General features: G+C 39.1%; 3 protein-coding genes across 3 annotated transcripts in view; 1 reads left to right on the top strand and 2 right to left on the bottom strand.

Annotated features, from left to right (window-relative positions):
* COA5 (cytochrome c oxidase assembly factor 5) lies at positions 1–3,501 on the bottom strand. Its single transcript, XM_054652250.2, has 3 exons — positions 3,369–3,501; positions 2,888–2,971; positions 1–793 (listed from the first exon to the last, which is right to left on the bottom strand). The coding sequence occupies exons 1-3, from the start codon at positions 3,468–3,470 to the stop codon at positions 752–754; spliced, it is 228 nt and encodes a 75-aa protein (XP_054508225.1). The 5' UTR covers positions 3,471–3,501; the 3' UTR covers positions 1–751.
* Positions 3,502–3,573: 72 nt separating this feature from the next.
* Positions 3,574–8,703, top strand: UNC50 (unc-50 inner nuclear membrane RNA binding protein). Its single transcript, XM_054652228.2, has 6 exons — positions 3,574–3,699; positions 4,411–4,694; positions 5,584–5,704; positions 7,552–7,691; positions 7,768–7,869; positions 8,393–8,703. The coding sequence occupies exons 2-6, from the start codon at positions 4,415–4,417 to the stop codon at positions 8,527–8,529; spliced, it is 780 nt and encodes a 259-aa protein (XP_054508203.1). The 5' UTR covers positions 3,574–3,699; positions 4,411–4,414; the 3' UTR covers positions 8,530–8,703.
* MGAT4A (alpha-1,3-mannosyl-glycoprotein 4-beta-N-acetylglucosaminyltransferase A) overlaps positions 8,620–17,120 on the bottom strand; it is a 77,215-nt gene continuing 68,714 nt past the window's right edge. The window contains exons 14-16 of the mRNA XM_054652216.2: positions 15,622–15,688; positions 14,504–14,616; positions 8,620–14,339 (exon numbers count right to left, since the gene is read on the bottom strand). Coding sequence (XP_054508191.1) covers positions 14,313–14,339; positions 14,504–14,616; positions 15,622–15,688 — 207 coding nt within the window. The 3' untranslated portion in view covers positions 8,620–14,312. The remainder of the gene's footprint in view (positions 14,340–14,503; positions 14,617–15,621; positions 15,689–17,120) is intronic.

Raw genomic sequence — 17,120 nt, 5'->3', positions numbered from 1 at the left:
TAAGAGTTACAACACCATTTATTTCTTAAAGGTTTGACACTTAAAGAGGTGGGGACACACTGAAGGAAGAAAAAGGAAATGTTCCTCTGGAAAAGCAAGTCTTATACAGAACCAGTTAACATTTACCATAGTCATGGTTTAAGCACTATTTAATGCTTCTTACTCCCATAAATCCCACTTCCTTAGCAGTGTGGGACTGAAAAACAGCACCAATCCCATCTATTAGAGGTTTATTGGGTAGCAAATTTACTGGACAGGAAGCAGCTTGCACACACATTTTATAACCTTGGTCAACTCCTTGTCTCTGAAAATAGTTTTATTTTGAAAAACCCTCTGAGATACTCATCTACTAAGGAAACTCCTCCTCAACACATCAAGCGAACTCCCAGTTCCATACCTTGTATTATTTATAATAGTAAAAGATTATCAGAATTTACAGTAGAGTCACAAATGACAACTTTACTTCAAAACAGAATTACAACTTCTGCAGCTTTTTCTGGATTTCACATTTTTATTGCAAGTACATGACAGGTACTCATTTTGGCCAGAACTTGTAGCTTTATGCTTGCCTTCTTTTTAACATTTAAATGCACATCCAGGTCAATCTGTTGGGATACTCAGGAGTAGATACCTTCCATGAGAACACTGCAGAAAATGATGCAGCAGGTACCATCTTCTTATTTTAGTCTCTGTTTTGCGTAGAGAGCTGATGAACCCTGAATTTCCATGGCGAGGTCTCTTGATGAGGACTTCAGTATCCCTTCCTTCCTCTGAATCTTGCCCTGGTATCCAACTGAAAATTGAAGACAATATATTAAGAGCAGGTATTTTCCAAAAGAGATATTGTAGAGTGTCGGCACTTCGCAACATCAGAACAAAGGCCAGAATAAAGCAGAAGAAAACCAGTGATGTAGCCAACAAGCCACAGGGGATTCCAATGAAAGAGGCATTATATGATCTTAAACCTCACACAAAACTAAAATTATGTGTTAAGTGCCCTACGTGTTCTGAAATAAACAACAGAAATGATAGAACAGCACAGTAGGATGGCAAGGAACACATAAAAAACAAGGTAGAGTAATTCTGCTTAGATCAGTTTTGCAAATGTACTGATAAACTGGAGGAGGAAAATTCAGATCTGGTTGAAGTAAGAGTGACTACAAATGTCTGTGAGGAGAGGGGATAACTTAAATACACTAAGTTTCTGGAAAAAAACTAGAAATAAATCAGTAAAAACAGAAACAATATTCAGTTTGTAAATCTGCAAGTTTGTTCTTGGCAATTACAAAAAAAACATTTAATGACAGGCTAAAGAAGATGGTAAAGCTAAAATAAAAGCCACAGTGCATCACTTACAGAAGCTAAACTGCAAGTTTTTTTCCAATGCAGCAGAAAAACATACTTTGATCTAGGGAGAATTATTCTCAACTTAGTCAGTCTTGAATATGGCAGTGACAGATTGCAACTCAGCCATATTCTATTAGACTGAGGAGGTTTCTTTCACTACCATTAACTAACCTTCTCCCAGAATTCAGGACAGCAGCAAAATTTGTAAAGAGCTAGAGTCATGATGACACAGCTTGTCCAGTAACCAAGCAGCTTTCACTTTAAACCTTGGCCCTACTTCAACATCTCTGATAAGATTTTCTGTTTCTTTGAAAAGAAAACAGCATTGAGGCAAAACTCCTGATGATTTTAGCATACTGCAAATTATATCTGTATTTAGTATCTACCTAGGTTTTGGACAATCTTTAAATTTCATTATTATAACAAATAACAAGTTTGACTGAGCATGATTATTGAAATTTAAAGAATTAACAGGACAAGAAAAATGTCACTCATCAGCCTTAAAATTTGGGAGAGTTAAATAAAATCATTTAAGAGCCAAGCCTCTTCCTGCATGACTGGAGGCTTTTAGCTAGAAACTTAGTTTCATCAGGCTCCCTTAACAATCCACAGACAGAAAAATATAGACACATCACCTGGAGACACATATGTCACTACTGCAGTTTTATATAGACATTTCAGACTTCCAATATACAGCATCTTCCCACACACAGAAATAATAATTTGTAACTTCATGGATTAATACGGTTCATATAGAAGAGGTACAAAAGGTTGCTACAATGAATACAAAATGGAAGAGAAATTTAGAGTACCATTTCAGTTGTACACTCTTCATCAGATAAAAATAAAAATGAGCCCTGCACTTCTCATGTTTGGAAAGTTTTAATACCATCTTTACCACATCTTTAATATGTTTTAAATGTTATGGAAACACAAGCAAAAAAATCCTGGACAAGGAGCTCCTATCAAAATACAGAAAACTTTATCTAATTACATTTGGACTATACCATATGGAAATGACTTGTCATTTCCATATGAGATAGTTCATTATATTAAAAAATAAACTGTCATTTATCATGAATTCTAGTATTCCAAGAAAACTAATGACTCGACATGAATTCAATGCAAGATCCTACTTTAACAGTGAAAGTTTTACTTCACTTCATTTAAATGTTCACTATATAGATGTTTTTCAAAGATCTTACAGGTAAATGGTATCTTGCTGATATTTAAGCTTACAATTACCTGATCTACTAATATTTTTTAACCCAAAACTTTACTAAAAACAATAGTGAAAATACCTACATCACTACCTGTGACATTCTAAGCCTAACCCAATTTAAACACGTTTTTCCACTTTTTCCTACTCTACAGCTTCTTCTTCATGAGAACTGAGTACAACACCCATAGTTTAATCAGAATTCAAATGCAAGAGCCTGCTTAATGAAATTAATTACTGAAATAACAGTGTTTTTCTTAAAAAGAGAGGGAAAAGGACGGGAAACACCCAGGCCTGTAGCAGAAGACACACCGCACTTACCATTGATCTTTTGCACGCAAAGAATGTCACTTGCAAACTCCTACAGTGTCCTTCCCTCAAGCATTGTTTAGGGCTTTTGTTTTCCTAGTAGATGAAAAATGAAAGATTAAAAATCTGATTTCTACAGCTCATCAAAGAGACATCAAAACACTTGACAGAATTATAGAACAGAATCACCGAATATTCTGAGTTGGAAAGCACCCACAAGGATCATCCAGCCCAACTCTTAAGGGAAGGCCAATACAGGGATCGGACCCATGACCACGTTATTAGCACCACGCGCTGGCCGACTGAGTAATATGGGTTGGAAGGGGCCTTTGAGGATCATTTACTGTCAACTTCAGACTGGGGATTTCTCTTCGGTACGGTGACCTGTGCTCTCCTCTGGAGCTGTAATTCCCTAAACTGCTGGAAACAAGAGGTAAGAGGCCCAAGAAGGGCGACCTGCGGGTCTCTGGGCCGGAAGGGCAGCGGCGCTCACCTGCAAGACGCAGGGGCTCTCCAGCAGGCACTGCCGCAGGTCCTCCCTCACGCCGCTGCAGGCGCGCCCGTCCTCCTCCTTATCCTCGTAGTACTTGGGCATGGCGGCGAGCCCGGCGTTACGCCCCGCTACCACCCGCCCCACGGCCACCGCCGACCGCCGCCGCCATCCCGGGCGCTGCGGCCGCTTCCGGCGGGGGCAGGAAGGGACGGGGCGGCTCCGGGAAGGATCCCGAGCGCCTGCGCCGCGGACGGTGCCGGAAGGCTGCGGGAGGCGGCCGCGGTGGCGGTGCCGGGCGGGGCGGGGGTCGCGCCACGGGCCGGGGCAGCAGGTGAGACCCTCGGCGCGGGGCGGGGCTCGGGGGGCGCGGCGCTACCCGGCCCGAAGCTGAGCGCGGGCCCCGCTGAGGGGGGGCGGGTGTTCGTCAGCAGCGGCGGCCGGGCCGCTCCTATGCCATGGAATCGTACACTGTAAGGGCTGGAATAGACCGTAACGATTATATGGTTCCAACACCCCGCCGTGGGTTGGGATATCTCCCACTAGACCAGGTTGTTCTAAGCCCCATCCAACCTGGCTTTGAACGCTGGCAGGGTTGGGGCGTCCACAACCTCCATGGGCAGCCTGCGCCAGTGCCTCATCCCCTCCACAGTAAAGAATTTCTTCCTTGTACGTCACCTAAACTTCCCCAATTTCAGTTTGTGCTCGTTACTCCTTGTCCTGTCACTGCAGTTCCTGGTGAAGTGTCCCAGCTTCCCTGTTTTCCCCCTTCAGATATTGGGAGGTGCTAGGAGGTCTCCACACAACCTTCTTTTCTTCAGCTGAACTGCCCCAACTTTCTCGGCCTGTCTTCATAAGGGAGGTTCTCCAGCCCTCTTACCAACTCCACGGCCTCCTCTGGACTTGCTCCAACCAATGTCATTGTTCATGCCTGTGCTCAGTTTTAGTCACTTCAGCATTGCAGCCATGGCCTGTATCACGTTATTTTATTTGTACCCTATATTGCGTGCAAAATCAAGTACATCTTTTGAAATTCTTTCTTTAGCAAGATGCTGCCAACCACGCTGGTTAATTCTGGGAGCCAGGGCAATGGTGTGCTGAGCCGCAGAGATGCTGCGAGGCACACGGCCGGAGCAAAACGCTACAAGTACCTCCGGAGGCTCTTCCACTTCCGACAGATGGACTTCGAGTTTGCGCTTTGGCAGATGCTTTACCTGTTCACTTCACCACAGAGGGTTTACAGGAACTTTCACTACAGAAAACAGACAAAGGACCAATGGGCAAGAGATGATCCTGCTTTCCTTGTGCTGCTCAGTATCTGGCTCTGCGGTGAGTGCGGGAGAACAGACAGCATAAGGAAGAGGGAGGGAAAGTTTAGGGATGAATGTTTATTTTCCTTCTAATAACACACACACACAAAAGGACCAATCTGTATTGGATGATCTTTTAATCAAAGTAGAACAGAAGAAAAAGGACTAGCCTTTTTGAACTTAAGGTGGGAAGTAGAAATTGGAGTAGGCTTAAGTAGTACTCTGTAGTCTTGTACTACAATGTACAAGAGAGAGAGAGAGTACTCTAGTACTCTCCATTGCAACTCATTTTCTGTTACAATTTGAACTGCATAGTTCACTGTAACTTCACAGACACTAAGAAAACTCTATGCCACATGGCAGTGGTTTTGTTTAAAAATACTGAATATTTGGTTTACCAGAATATTATGGATAAAACATTGTTTTTACCATAAAGGCCCTGGTGAGATTCTGTATACTGCAGAATTAAGCTGTAACAAAGTGGCTAATATAAATGACTGAACTGCAAATTCAGTATTGTCTCAGTTGCCTTCTATTAAATAGTGTATTCCTGTTCATAATAGAAAAACTCTTTACTGAGATAGAATTACACATGTTGTTTGGGATAACAAGGAGCTTTTATAAAACAAAGAATGTCCTATTGTAGCATTGTCTGAATTTTTAAAAAATAGTTTGGATGGAACATTACAATTAGACCCAAGTACAGATGAGTGTTCATATTATGAATAAACTGCATTATATCTGTTTTTTCATGGAAAAAAACCTTACCTGTTGGACTGAAAATCTCGGGGGAAAAATAAAAAGGAAACTGGAGATTTCATAACAGAATACATTAAAAAAATCCATCCATTTAAGATCTCATGCTTTCATTTCCACAGCTGACTTTAATGATCTTTCTCTGCTTTCAGTGTCTACTGTAGGATTTGGATTTGTGTTGGACATGGGTTTTTTTGAAACAATAAAACTGCTACTTTGGGTTGTATTCATAGACTGCGTAGGCGTGGGGCTCCTGATTGCAACTCTGATGTGGTAAGTAGTGATTTCTGAAGCCAAGTTCAGTATTGCTGTTCAGACACAGAGAGTCCTCTACAGTTTGTGAGACACTTGGTTCTTTGTTTGGAGTAAACTTACACTCAAGTATTAACTATAGGTTTTATGCTGTTGTAGTAATTGTTTCAAAATGATACCTTAAAAAATAATATATATCTTTCTTTACTATTTCCTACAAGGTTAAATCGTCAGAAGGTCTGTATTTTGATGAACACTCCAGCTTTTTTTTCTTTCTTCTTGAGCTGGTTAATGTTCAGCAGTAATGCCAAATTAAAAAAAAAGGTGATTAAAAAAAGAAAAAGCTGTTAAATCAAAATAATGAATGAAGTCAAGTAGTGTGAGCCTGAGGATGATTCTGTTTAAGCAGGGCCATATACACTTGGCCCGTGCTTCTTGCTGAAGGTTGTAGCTACAGCCCCATCTGCTCAGTCTTGTGCTTGGCACCTTTTTGCTTTGTTGGTAGGTGCTGCCAGTTTTATCCTCTCCTGTCCAGAGACTTGCAGAAGTAGAGAGGCAGGAGCAGGTCATTTTACAATCCAGGCCTAATCAGCACCATAGATGGGTCCTACAGCAGTGAGGGAACCATGAAATGACATGAAGCCACTGTTTCTGTGCTGCAGCAAGGGCAGGACACCAAAAAAAAGAATATTTATTTTACAAGGAACTTAAGAAAGCAAGGGCATTCAAGAGTTTTTAGGGATGGAGTTGACTTCTTAAAGTGATGGTGTTTGGAAAAGGGATAAATCCTGACAGTGGCCTCAGGACTCCTGCTTGTTATTGCAAAATTGAGAATGAGGTACATAAAAGAAACATAGCTGATAGATGAAAGGTCCACTTGACCTATGCTCTGTCTGGGACAGCAACCCATAAATTGCTTGGGGAAGAGCTTATAGTAATGCTCCCTGCCCCCATCCTCCAGCAATTTGTGCTTCAGGATGCAGTCTCCTAAGCCAGGAAGACTTCAGCATCTGCTGATTTTGCTCTGTCTTTTAGTCAGCTTCCTGCAGGCCTCAATACCAGTCACCTGGCTCAGGTTTAGTTCAAGTCCCTTCTTCCAGTGCAAGCTCACCTTTTTTCCCCAAAAGCTCCTCCCATTCCTAATCAGTCTAAACTCCTTGCCTCACCTCTCCTCACTTGCATCCAGGCTGTGCCTCTTTGCAACCCTACCCTTGGCACAAAGAGTAGGTCAGAGAAAGCTTCCATGAAGTCTGGTCTCTTATTTCTGAGCATCTATTGACTTCTTGTTCCTCCTCTATATGGGGTAAATATTTTGATGTCAGCAGAACTTAAACTGAAGGAAAGAGCCTTGAGGCTCATTCAGTATCCTGTAATACTGGGCAGTGCACATTCCATTTGCACATCCTTTCAGTAATAATAGGCACATGTTATGAGCACTCTCCTGCCCTCCTCCTGTCTTTGCAGTGCATCAGTTCTGTAGAGATCAAATAAACCATCTCTGTGTGAGGTGTGCTGATCCTGTACAAGGACTTCACTGAAGTCATCTCCCAGTGTGTACAGAGAGAAGTGGCAGCTTGTGACTGATAAATTGTAGGACTGATCTCTTCTTTATAAAGAGATTTTGTTTCTGTATTACCCGCAGGGTATTTCAGCTGCCTGTAGCATGTAAAGGATATGATGATAGTTTTAACAAAATAATTTTAACAATAGTCTGGTCTGCATGATTCTTGCACGTTTTTATTCCCAGATAGCAGTAACTTTGTGGTGGAGAGTTGGGATCACGTATGACTTACTGCATCAAACCTATGTTTTGTCAGTCAGCTTTATAGATTCATATTAACAACAGTCTCAAATATCTTTTCATGTAGGTTCATTTCAAATAAGTACTTAGTGAAGCAGCAGAACAGAGATTATGATGTGGAGTGGGGATATGCCTTTGATGTACATCTGAATGCTTTCTACCCTCTTCTGGTCATTCTGCATTTTATCCAGCTGTTCTTCATCAACTGTAAGTTAAATACTTTGAGCTCTCTACTTCAAAATGGTGCACTATCAAAACAGCTGAGAGCAGTTATCTCTTCCAGATGTCATCATATCTGATTCTGTCATTGGGTATTTTGTTGGGAATACATTATGGCTGATTGCAATTGGCTATTACATCTACGTGACATTCCTAGGATACAGTGGTGAGTAACATCAACTTCTTTTCTATTTGTTTGACTAAAAAGAAGAGCATGCTTTCAGGCTATTAATTTGATCTTAGCATATTATTTGTAAAGCAGAGGCTTAGCTGCATTTTGAAGTAACTCTTTCTTTGTGTTAAATGAAGTATGATAGAAATGTACCGATCCATGTTTTCAGCTGGATGGACATCTTAACCAAAGAGTTTATATTCTCCACCTCACCAAATTCCCTTCTTGTATTAGACCTGTAGCACCACAACTTAGTTTTCTTGTTCCTCTGTAAATCCACTTGAAGATGTTTGCATTACATAAAAATTCTGTAATGAGTTTAAGACCATAGTTTTAGGTAAAACAGTTCCCCAAGGCATTTTGAGATAACTGTAGGGCTAGTAGGGCAGAGATGTCTGAGAAGGACAGCAGAGTAGAACTATTTTTTATTGCTACCTTGCCCCAAGGCTACTCTACAAGAAACACTTATTTTAAAGAGCACTACTTTATACTTGCTTCAATATTGCTTCTGTTTCAGCATTGCCCTTTTTGAAGAACACAGCTATTCTTTTGTATCCATTTGCACTTCTCATCATGCTCTATTTGATCTCATTAGCATGTGGATGGAACTTCACCAAGATGCTTTGTTCCTTTTATAAATACAGAGTGAAATAAAACCAGGACTTCATGTATCTAATGTTTATTTTGTTTCTACCTTAGCCATTTTGACAGTAAAGAAAAAATTAAGAACATTTTGTATGTAAATGGTTGTAAATTTCTCTTTATTGTAGATAATTGTGTAAAAAAGTTTGAAGTGTCCTTTTTTATTAAAATATTTACAACAGTAAACATGTTAGCAATTTTGTTCAAATACTTTCGCAGTACATTCCTAAAAACAAGTTACTTGTACATTTCTGTAGCTTAAATTTAACTGCAACAAGTCTATGTAGCGTAACTCTTACTGCAGATACTATGCACATACTGGCATAAGCTCTACATTATGAGGGGTTTAAGTGACACCAAAAAGCAGTTTTATTGAAGAGTAATATTGGAATACCTTGCCTTGGGACTGTGTGAAAGTACAGATCAATAGTGTTGCGATGGTAAAGCAACAACTGTGTCTAGATACAGATCTGTCCTCTCCTTGTATGAGAGATTGTGAGAACAGATTTACTTCAGTGACTACTTCAAATATACATGGACAATTCTGGCACACAGAAGAAACAGTGATGAAAGGCACAATTAACATGACCCATATCAGGTTTCCAAAGATAGCAGCAAGTTTTAAACCCAATCTCTAGCAGTCCAGTGGGTATTACTACGTCCACCATTCTGAGTGGCAGGTCAATCAATGAACATGGAAGGAAAGTACAAGTTGGTTTGGCTACAGGGGTGGGCTCATGGCAATGCCTGCAACTGTGAAGTCCACAAGGCAGAAGTAGAAACTGACCATCACAAACAATACCTTATGGAAAGTGAAAATGACAGCTTTCCAATGCAGTGTTCAGCATGAAACATGAGCACTGGGATTCAGGTTCCAAAACAACACAAGAGTAAACTGGTTACAGTAAGACAATTTCAATACTAGAATTTGATTTCTAAGGAAAAACTATAATTTATCTTAAAATACCAAATATGCTGGCAGTGCATCTTACAGTACTGTGTGTTTCAGCCACTGTTAAGGCTTGAAGAGATTCATGTTTCCCTCTCAGCAGATGCTGAGCAACGTTCTCCTTTAAACAAGGAAAGCAGTGAACTGCTGATCCATGGAAGGTGAAGGATTCCAGTCAGGATCTGCTCCCTTCCTGGCTAACAGCACAAGCTCCTGTCCTGCAGGCAGCTGCAGCCTATCTGTACACCTTTTCCCTAACAGGAATCCTACATCACTGATCATCCACTTCAGTTCAACAGTAAAATCACTTCATATTTAGTGCCCCGGGGTGCGATACCATTGAAGGACTCAGGGCCTGTATACCTTCCCTTTAGAGACATTAATGGTTTTCCCCTTGAAACAAGGCTTCCTCATTCTCAAAATAAAGCTACTTCAAATTCCAGCAGTTCACTGTTTACAGCAGAATTTAGTACAACCCTTTAGAGACCACTATGGTCAGAAAGGTGACACTCAGGAATAATTCACCAGGTCTCCATGGGCTGTGTGTTGTACATCAGCAATCAATGCTAGCCTGAAAACACCAGTTGTTTAATAGCTTTTCAGCCTTATGCTGGTGATTGTAAAGATGATTTAAAAACACGAGGACTTTGTTTTTTGCCCCCTTTCTAGCTAGAGTTACTTGTTCTAGCTTTTTCAGAATACATCCTTCCTAGTAACAAAAGTAGAACCTTGGGTTCATATATTTTAGGGGAGCAAGGCTTGAGAGGATTTCATTTTTCTTTTCCCCTATGAGACTGAAATAATACTTTCCAAGTTGGAGGAAAACTACAAACTACTATGATACTTCATCTGGAGCAAGTACTTCCAACAAAATACAGAGATTACTGAAATTATAATATATCTGGGAAAAAAAAACAAAAAACAAAACTGGTACACAGTTTCCAAATTTTTCCAAAGACTAATCACACTTCAGCTCATTCAAGGAACTGTGTTTCACACAGGCAAAGTATAAATTGCTTTGCTCTAAACTGACTCAAGGTATTTTAAAACTGCTTCAAAACAGTTAGACAAGCAGTGATAGCAGACAACAGGAGACTCCAGTCTTTTCTTGGTCCATGAATCACATCTATCTGAATTTTTCTAATCCATCTTTTAAGTACAAAAAAAAAAAAACCCATAGGAATTTTTTCCATCAATGAAAACACACGATTGAGATGCCTGCAAAAGCTCAAAGCCTTATACAGTGCTTTAGAAACACTCTAATTATCACATCCTGTTCACATTATTTACAAAGTGTTCAGTAGCATAACCCACTGAATGAGCAAAGCAAGATTATACTGGCAGTCTTGTGTTTTCTTGGTCCCAAGCAATCCTGATCAGCTCAAAAAAGCAAATGTTCACATCAGCCAGTCTGTTTGGTGTCCAGTATAAGAAGTTCATTTGCCCAGGTAACGAAGGTTTCTGGCTATGCCTTTGGTTTCACAATGCTTTTCTGGAGCTTTAACAGCATCAGAAGGAGCTAACAGGAGTATAGGATAGTGCAGGTTTTTTTCAAACACTTTCCATTATTGGATAACTCTAAGATTCAGCGGCCTCAAGGAGATTTTTAAGGTGACAACAAAAGTAACTTGAAATTGAATACATGTAGGGAAAAACTCCCTCAAAACACATGATAAATTTAAGATGCTGTTTAAGATCTCCTGTGATATTATTGTCCCTTACAATGGAAATGTGCAGGAAACACCTGCCCACTGGTGCAGACCCAGTCACAAACAGTACCCAAGCTAAAGGCTGATGAGCCAAACAGCCCAGGTGTTCTTACTTCACCATACTTCCAGGAAGGAGTCTTGCACCACTTTAGCCTGATTTGAAATTTAAAAGTACAAAGACAAAAATGGCTGTCTGCAGAAATAATCTACCTGATTACACCAGCTCTGAATTTACATGGATCTATGAGATATAATTTGTATTGATAATGTGGCACATTTTGTATTTGATAACGTGGCACATTTATCTAGAGAGCCTGTAAGCTCAGGAACATTGCAAGTATTGAAGCAGCCCAGAGTATTTTCTACTCCTGCTACAACAATGTAATAAAAATGCATCAATCTTTAGAAAGCAACCCACATTTTACCACACACTAGTTTAATTTGTTGTCTTGGATAAATTTCTTCTCAACATTTTTGAAAACTAAATCTACTACTAACCAGTCTTGCAATCAATGTGGTACGGGTTCTGTATATTTAAATATATTAGCAGTGATTCATCTTAACTGCTGTGAAATGTCAGGAACAGTGATGCTTTTAGAATAAGCACACAGGTTTCTTACATAAATAGTACCAGTAAACTTCCAGACTCATGGAAAAATGGAAAAGGTCACTGTCAACAAAAATAATTATATAAAGAAACTGCAATATCTAATGTATTTCTGCAGTCTGGATTGTAATAAATAACCCTAGTTTCAATAACTTGCATCATTCATTCACAGACACCGCTAAGAAGAAAACCTAAACACTTTCTCAGACATTTGCTAGCTGATGTGTGATTTAAAAAAAAGCTGTTGCATGTTGGTAATTTGATGGCAGGGCATTATACAGGTAACAAACAGGGCTGTAGCACCACAATAGGCTACAGTCACACGGGATTCAGAACCCAGTCACCCACATTCCCAAATCCAAGAATAAACTCCATTTATGTGACCAGACTATGCCCACAGCATCTCTGGGCAACACAAGCTTTCCAAGTAACATTTTATTTACACCACTTGATGCAATCAGGAAAAGTAAACAAGGTCCCCTTGGTGTCTAATTTTTCTTGAACTTACACCAGTCAGTCTAAACAGAAGGTCTTGCTCTGCGTACAAATCTTGTCTTCCCTGTGTTCCCAAACAACGTAGCTAAACCAAAATGACAACAGTCTGTAGAAATAGTTAAGTTCTTCAACTTGAATATTGCTGTATTGTCAAAGCTATGGCACAATTCTCCAACAAGGCAGAAGAGAAGACAGGTTGACATAATAATCCAGTGGTGCTTGCAGTGCTAGCAAGGCAGCTTTAGGCTCCTGCTCCTTACAAGCCTATAGCGAAAGAGAGCCCAAATCTATCAGCTGAACTTTAATAGGGAAGTACAAATTCAAGACCCCTGCTCTAGATCAGGGAACTGTGATCAGGGCACAGATGCACAAAACCTGTTGCAAAAGACAATAAATCCAACTTAAGTGATTCTATGATTCTGTGTTGGGGGTAGCAGAGTGTGGTTTTTTCCACAGAGAAAGCTGGCCAGCTTTTGAGATGTCAGTTCCAGGAGGCTGGTTCACAGCACAACTGACAACACCCAAGCCAGCGTGGATGCCTCCCTCCAATGTCAATCAGGCACTTTATTCCTATTAAAAGGGAGGAATTCCTGCCTCTCTTTTTCATGGCCGTTTCTGACTAACTGAAATCTTCCCATGCCTGAGTCCTTTCACAAAAGCACCTAAGCAGAAGGACTCTTAAGAAAAGCAGCAGCATTAGTACTGCAACAGTTCCACTCAGATTGTAACCCAGACCACGTTCTGTTCCTGACCGAATTTCTGATTCATTTAAGATCACTGTTGTTTCACTTGACACAAACAGGCAGGCTAGTAACTTGAGGCCAAATTCAGTTCCTACTATAAAGTTAGTGTGAGTTACCATACTGATCCATAAGGGAGTCAAACTAAGACCTTGTTCTTAAACAAAGGAAGAAAATAAACTGTAACTACTTGCTAATGTATCCAAAATAAACGCTGCAAAACAAAACTTTTTAAAAGGAGACCTCTGTAAATCAAATGTATCTACTGTTCATTCTTTTGATAAAAGGTAACCTCTTGTCACTCCAAAGCAAAGCTGGAGGATGATTTTCTTCAGTACAGAAAATGAATTTGTTCAGCCTAGGAAATGTTTACAAATATTTTTAGAAAGAACTGGTTTGGAGTAAAAAAATTCTTCTAAAATGCAATGGATTAAATCTAAAATTACTGCAGATTTAGTACATAATATGAAACAAGACATTTCAACATGCTTTTTATGTGGCTACAAACTGTACATAATGGAATTTCATAGCCCCAAAGAATAATGCTCTTCAGAACTCTGTTTATGCTTCTGAACATCATTCGGATTCTGTGTATAAAACTACATAATTTAGAAACTTAATCTTGGTTTTTTTTTTTTAACATGGCAGTATATTTGAAATATGATATTAATTTATGTTTGCATCTCCAAAGAAAAATGTAGAAAGATAACTTAAACTAGAGAATTCATAAAAAAACTATATCAATTTAAAATTTTACTGCATAAAAATATGTACTTTTCAAATTATTTTAATAAATTAAATATCCCTAGCATTTTTAATATATATCCCTGACAAGTCTATAAAAGAGGGTTCTTGTTATAGAAAATAAATGGAATTCCGAAAGTACCCCCTTCATAAAACTTATTTAACAATAATTATATTTTTTTTTCTTCAAGGAATGTAACAATATGTACAACTCTATATTACTATACTATCAAAATAGTACAGGTTAAGCGTAGCAGGGTTCTGCAACCATAAGGTGGTAAAGTCACATTACAGTGGAGGACAACCTGGGCCTCAGACGAACGTTATCAGTGTGGAGCATCAGTTTCTGGATGGATCAGATAAGAAGGGGTAAATACAATCTTCTCATCTACAGTAGATTTCACAAGAGGTAGAGTTCAAGTGAAAAAGAATGACATTTGGAATAAGGTGCATGCTCAGTATTTTCAATTTGTGACTTGCTAAGGATGTCAGATTTTATAGGAAGAATTTTCACGAATTCTTTCTTTTTCCTCTAAAGCAGATTTCCATGATCAGTTTGTAATCTTTTTAATATGAATCTGAAATAGAGAATCGGAAGAAATAAGTAATGGTTTAGTGTATTACATTTCTCAGTAATAAGAGGTAACTATTTTTAGTGTTAGCCAAAAATCTGAGCTTCAAAACAGAATGAAGATATCTCCCATTCACCGGTTATGTTTTTCAATGTTCTACCACCTCTTACCTCATTCAGAATTGCCCAAACGGCTGAATTTTGTATCACTGAAAGCCGGAATGATGAAATAGGATTTAGGCTGGGGTCAACTGTTCCTTCAGCTACACCGTTTTCAAACTTCCCTGCAAAAGTACATCATTAAGTCCTGTTCAATAAACTGAAGTACAAAAGCCAGAAAATGTATCTGCAGTATCACAATTCACAGTATCATTGTGACAGAACCACAGTGGAACCAGTATCATTCCCAAAGTAAAAGGCAGTGAGTGATTTTGACATCAGATCCAGTTTTGCAGCAGCAAAAAATACAGGGCACATCATCAGTGCACACAGGATTACACATAAGAATAAAATCTTTGAAACTGTCTAAAGGCATTAACACCTGAAACTTTGTGAAGATTTTGGCACAGGTACTCATTTAATATCACAGAACTAATATGATGCCTTTGGTATATGTGTTTTCAAATAGGATTAAGGACAAGGGATATCATTCATGCATAACATATTCCTATTCAAAGCATCTTCAATTATATTAGGATGAGTAAGAATTCAATTTAAAAGCCCAGTTAGACTTTACAGTTAAGCCACATAGACAACTGAAATTTATTATGACAAAAAAAGGTATAACAGGATTGCCCAAACTGTGTCCAGCAACTAATTAAAATCCATGTGTAAAATTTCTCTTCCTTGACAACATGTATCCAAGCACCTTCCCCAACAGCCATTTGGCTGTTGAAATGCCAATTTCCTCCTGTGATGAGACAACTGATTGTCTATAGGGTGGGTTCAAATCCAGGTCAAGCACACAACTCAAAAAAGCACTTGTGCAGTCACAGGACAGAGGAGGTGATCTTACAAAACCTGGAAATGCCTCTGTTATAATCCAGGTGATCAGTCCTGGCAGAAAAGTTGGATGTAGCTGCACTACAACTAAGATTCACAAGAGACCTCTGTTCAGTACATAAGTCTTTGAAAAGAATTAGTGGACACAACATTAAGTAAAGCCTATGGGGTCATATACCCAAAAATGAATGATAAAAACTCAGGTTTAGGTTTGTTTTGGTTTTTAATAAAGATGTCTATGAGAGTTGCAATAGTAAGAATACACATTTTTTTCTACTGTTACATACCTATCCTGAAGTAACCATCCTCTAAGCGTTTGTCTTTGGTTTCTTTGCTTAATACCAGTTCTTCACTCTAGAACAACAAAGCAAAAAGGAGATAATTTATTTTGACATATGACTTTGCCGGAGAAAGACAAATGTGTGTGCACTCTTCTTATATATTCAGCATTCATTTTTTCCAAATAATTAAGAACAAGCCTGGAATATAGTTCTTCATAGCCTTATAGATGCCCACATTAAAAAAAAAAAAAAAAAAAAAAAAAGAGCAGCAGTGTTACAGAACTGAACAACTCTTGGCTTCAAAGGAGAAAAATCAAGTACTCTAAGTGCCCCATGAAACTCACATGGTAACTGCCACGTGAACAGAATACTTAGCACATACTGGCATACACAGTAGGAGACAAGCAAAGGCAGGACCTGCCTTCTTTTTCTATGGCTTAACAAGAGCTTTCTTTCTTGGACAAATGAAAACTTACAGTTTATTTTTTGATCTAAGACTTTGGGTGAGATGGAAAGTGCGGGAAGCACCACAATTATCACTGCCTCACTATATGGATGGGGATCAGTAAATTTTATTTAATAAGCACAAAAAAATAATCATAGAACAGATCCTGAAAAACAGCTTGAAAATTACAACCATGATCCAATACTGAAAGACCCACTTTAAGAATTTCCCAGGAATTAGTTTAAAATGCTTGGCAAAACGGAGATTATATTGATCAGCTTATTTTTTTTTTTAATTCCTATTTGGAACTAAAGCTGCTGAAAAAGTGGTGGGAAGGTTTTTGGTTATTTATTTGGGGGGCAGGTGTTTTGGTTTTCTATGTTGTTGTTGGGGTATTTGGGGCAGGTTTTTTTTATATTGTCTTGAGGGGGTTTTTAGTATGCCCAGACAAATCCAGGCTGGGGGTACTCTGGTTTCTAAGGGTTTCTTGTTTTCCTGAATTCTACTAAAGGAAGATCAGGGTTAAAATATTTGAAGGAGTTTCTAGGTTTACTGAAGTCCAGGGTGGAGAAACAGGGCCCTGAGGAGCTGCTCTCCTCAGCTGACATTATTTTACTGACAATATTTTCTTCTGACACCAGTGGCTTAGGAACAGGCCAGATGCAGAATTTCCTGTTTACCTTTTCAACAAATTGCATCAATAGCAATAGAACCTCTGTAGCATTACTTCCATAAAGGATGCTCCAGTGAGGGACATTCCACAGCCAAGTAAACCCAAAAAAGAGATGCCTGATGCACATTTTTGCTTGTTATCTTGTGCATTGTTGTATCTTGGGCTCAGATGAAATGAGGGCTGTTGCTGTTTTTTGTGGCTGAATGTATTTCCACAGGTCTTGAGAAACAAACCCCTCAGATCTTATGATATAATATCCCACATGTCATGTTTTATAATTAGAAGCAAACTAACAATTTTCTTTTTAAGGTTGGGAATAGTAAGAACTTCCTATTTTTGTCTACTCTAAGGAAGGTAGACTAGGAAAATGGAGATGTGAACTCCTCC

This window comes from Agelaius phoeniceus, chromosome 2 (genome assembly GCF_051311805.1).
Source record: "Agelaius phoeniceus isolate bAgePho1 chromosome 2, bAgePho1.hap1, whole genome shotgun sequence".
Classification (NCBI taxonomy): Eukaryota; Metazoa; Chordata; class Aves; order Passeriformes; family Icteridae; genus Agelaius; species Agelaius phoeniceus.
This window is presented reverse-complemented; position numbering and strand designations above follow the sequence as displayed.

What these genes read in the sequence shown, in the direction of transcription:
- COA5 (XM_054652250.2), bottom strand. Translation starts at nt 3,470, where the DNA reads ATGCCCAAGTACTACGAGGATAAGGAGGAGGACGGGCGCGCCTGCAGC. An exon ending in AGAGCCCCTGCGTCTTGCAG is followed by an intron (nt 2,972 to 3,368) that starts GTGAGCGCCGCT and finishes TTCATCTACTAG; the next exon opens with GAAAACAAAAGCCCTAAACA. An exon ending in TTGCGTGCAAAAGATCAATG is followed by an intron (nt 794 to 2,887) that starts GTAAGTGCGGTG and finishes TTCAATTTTCAG; the next exon opens with TTGGATACCAGGGCAAGATT.
- UNC50 (XM_054652228.2), top strand. Translation starts at nt 4,415, where the DNA reads ATGCTGCCAACCACGCTGGTTAATTCTGGGAGCCAGGGCAATGGTGTG. An exon ending in CCAGCTGTTCTTCATCAACT is followed by an intron (nt 7,692 to 7,767) that starts GTAAGTTAAATA and finishes TATCTCTTCCAG; the next exon opens with ATGTCATCATATCTGATTCT. An exon ending in GACATTCCTAGGATACAGTG is followed by an intron (nt 7,870 to 8,392) that starts GTGAGTAACATC and finishes CTTCTGTTTCAG; the next exon opens with CATTGCCCTTTTTGAAGAAC.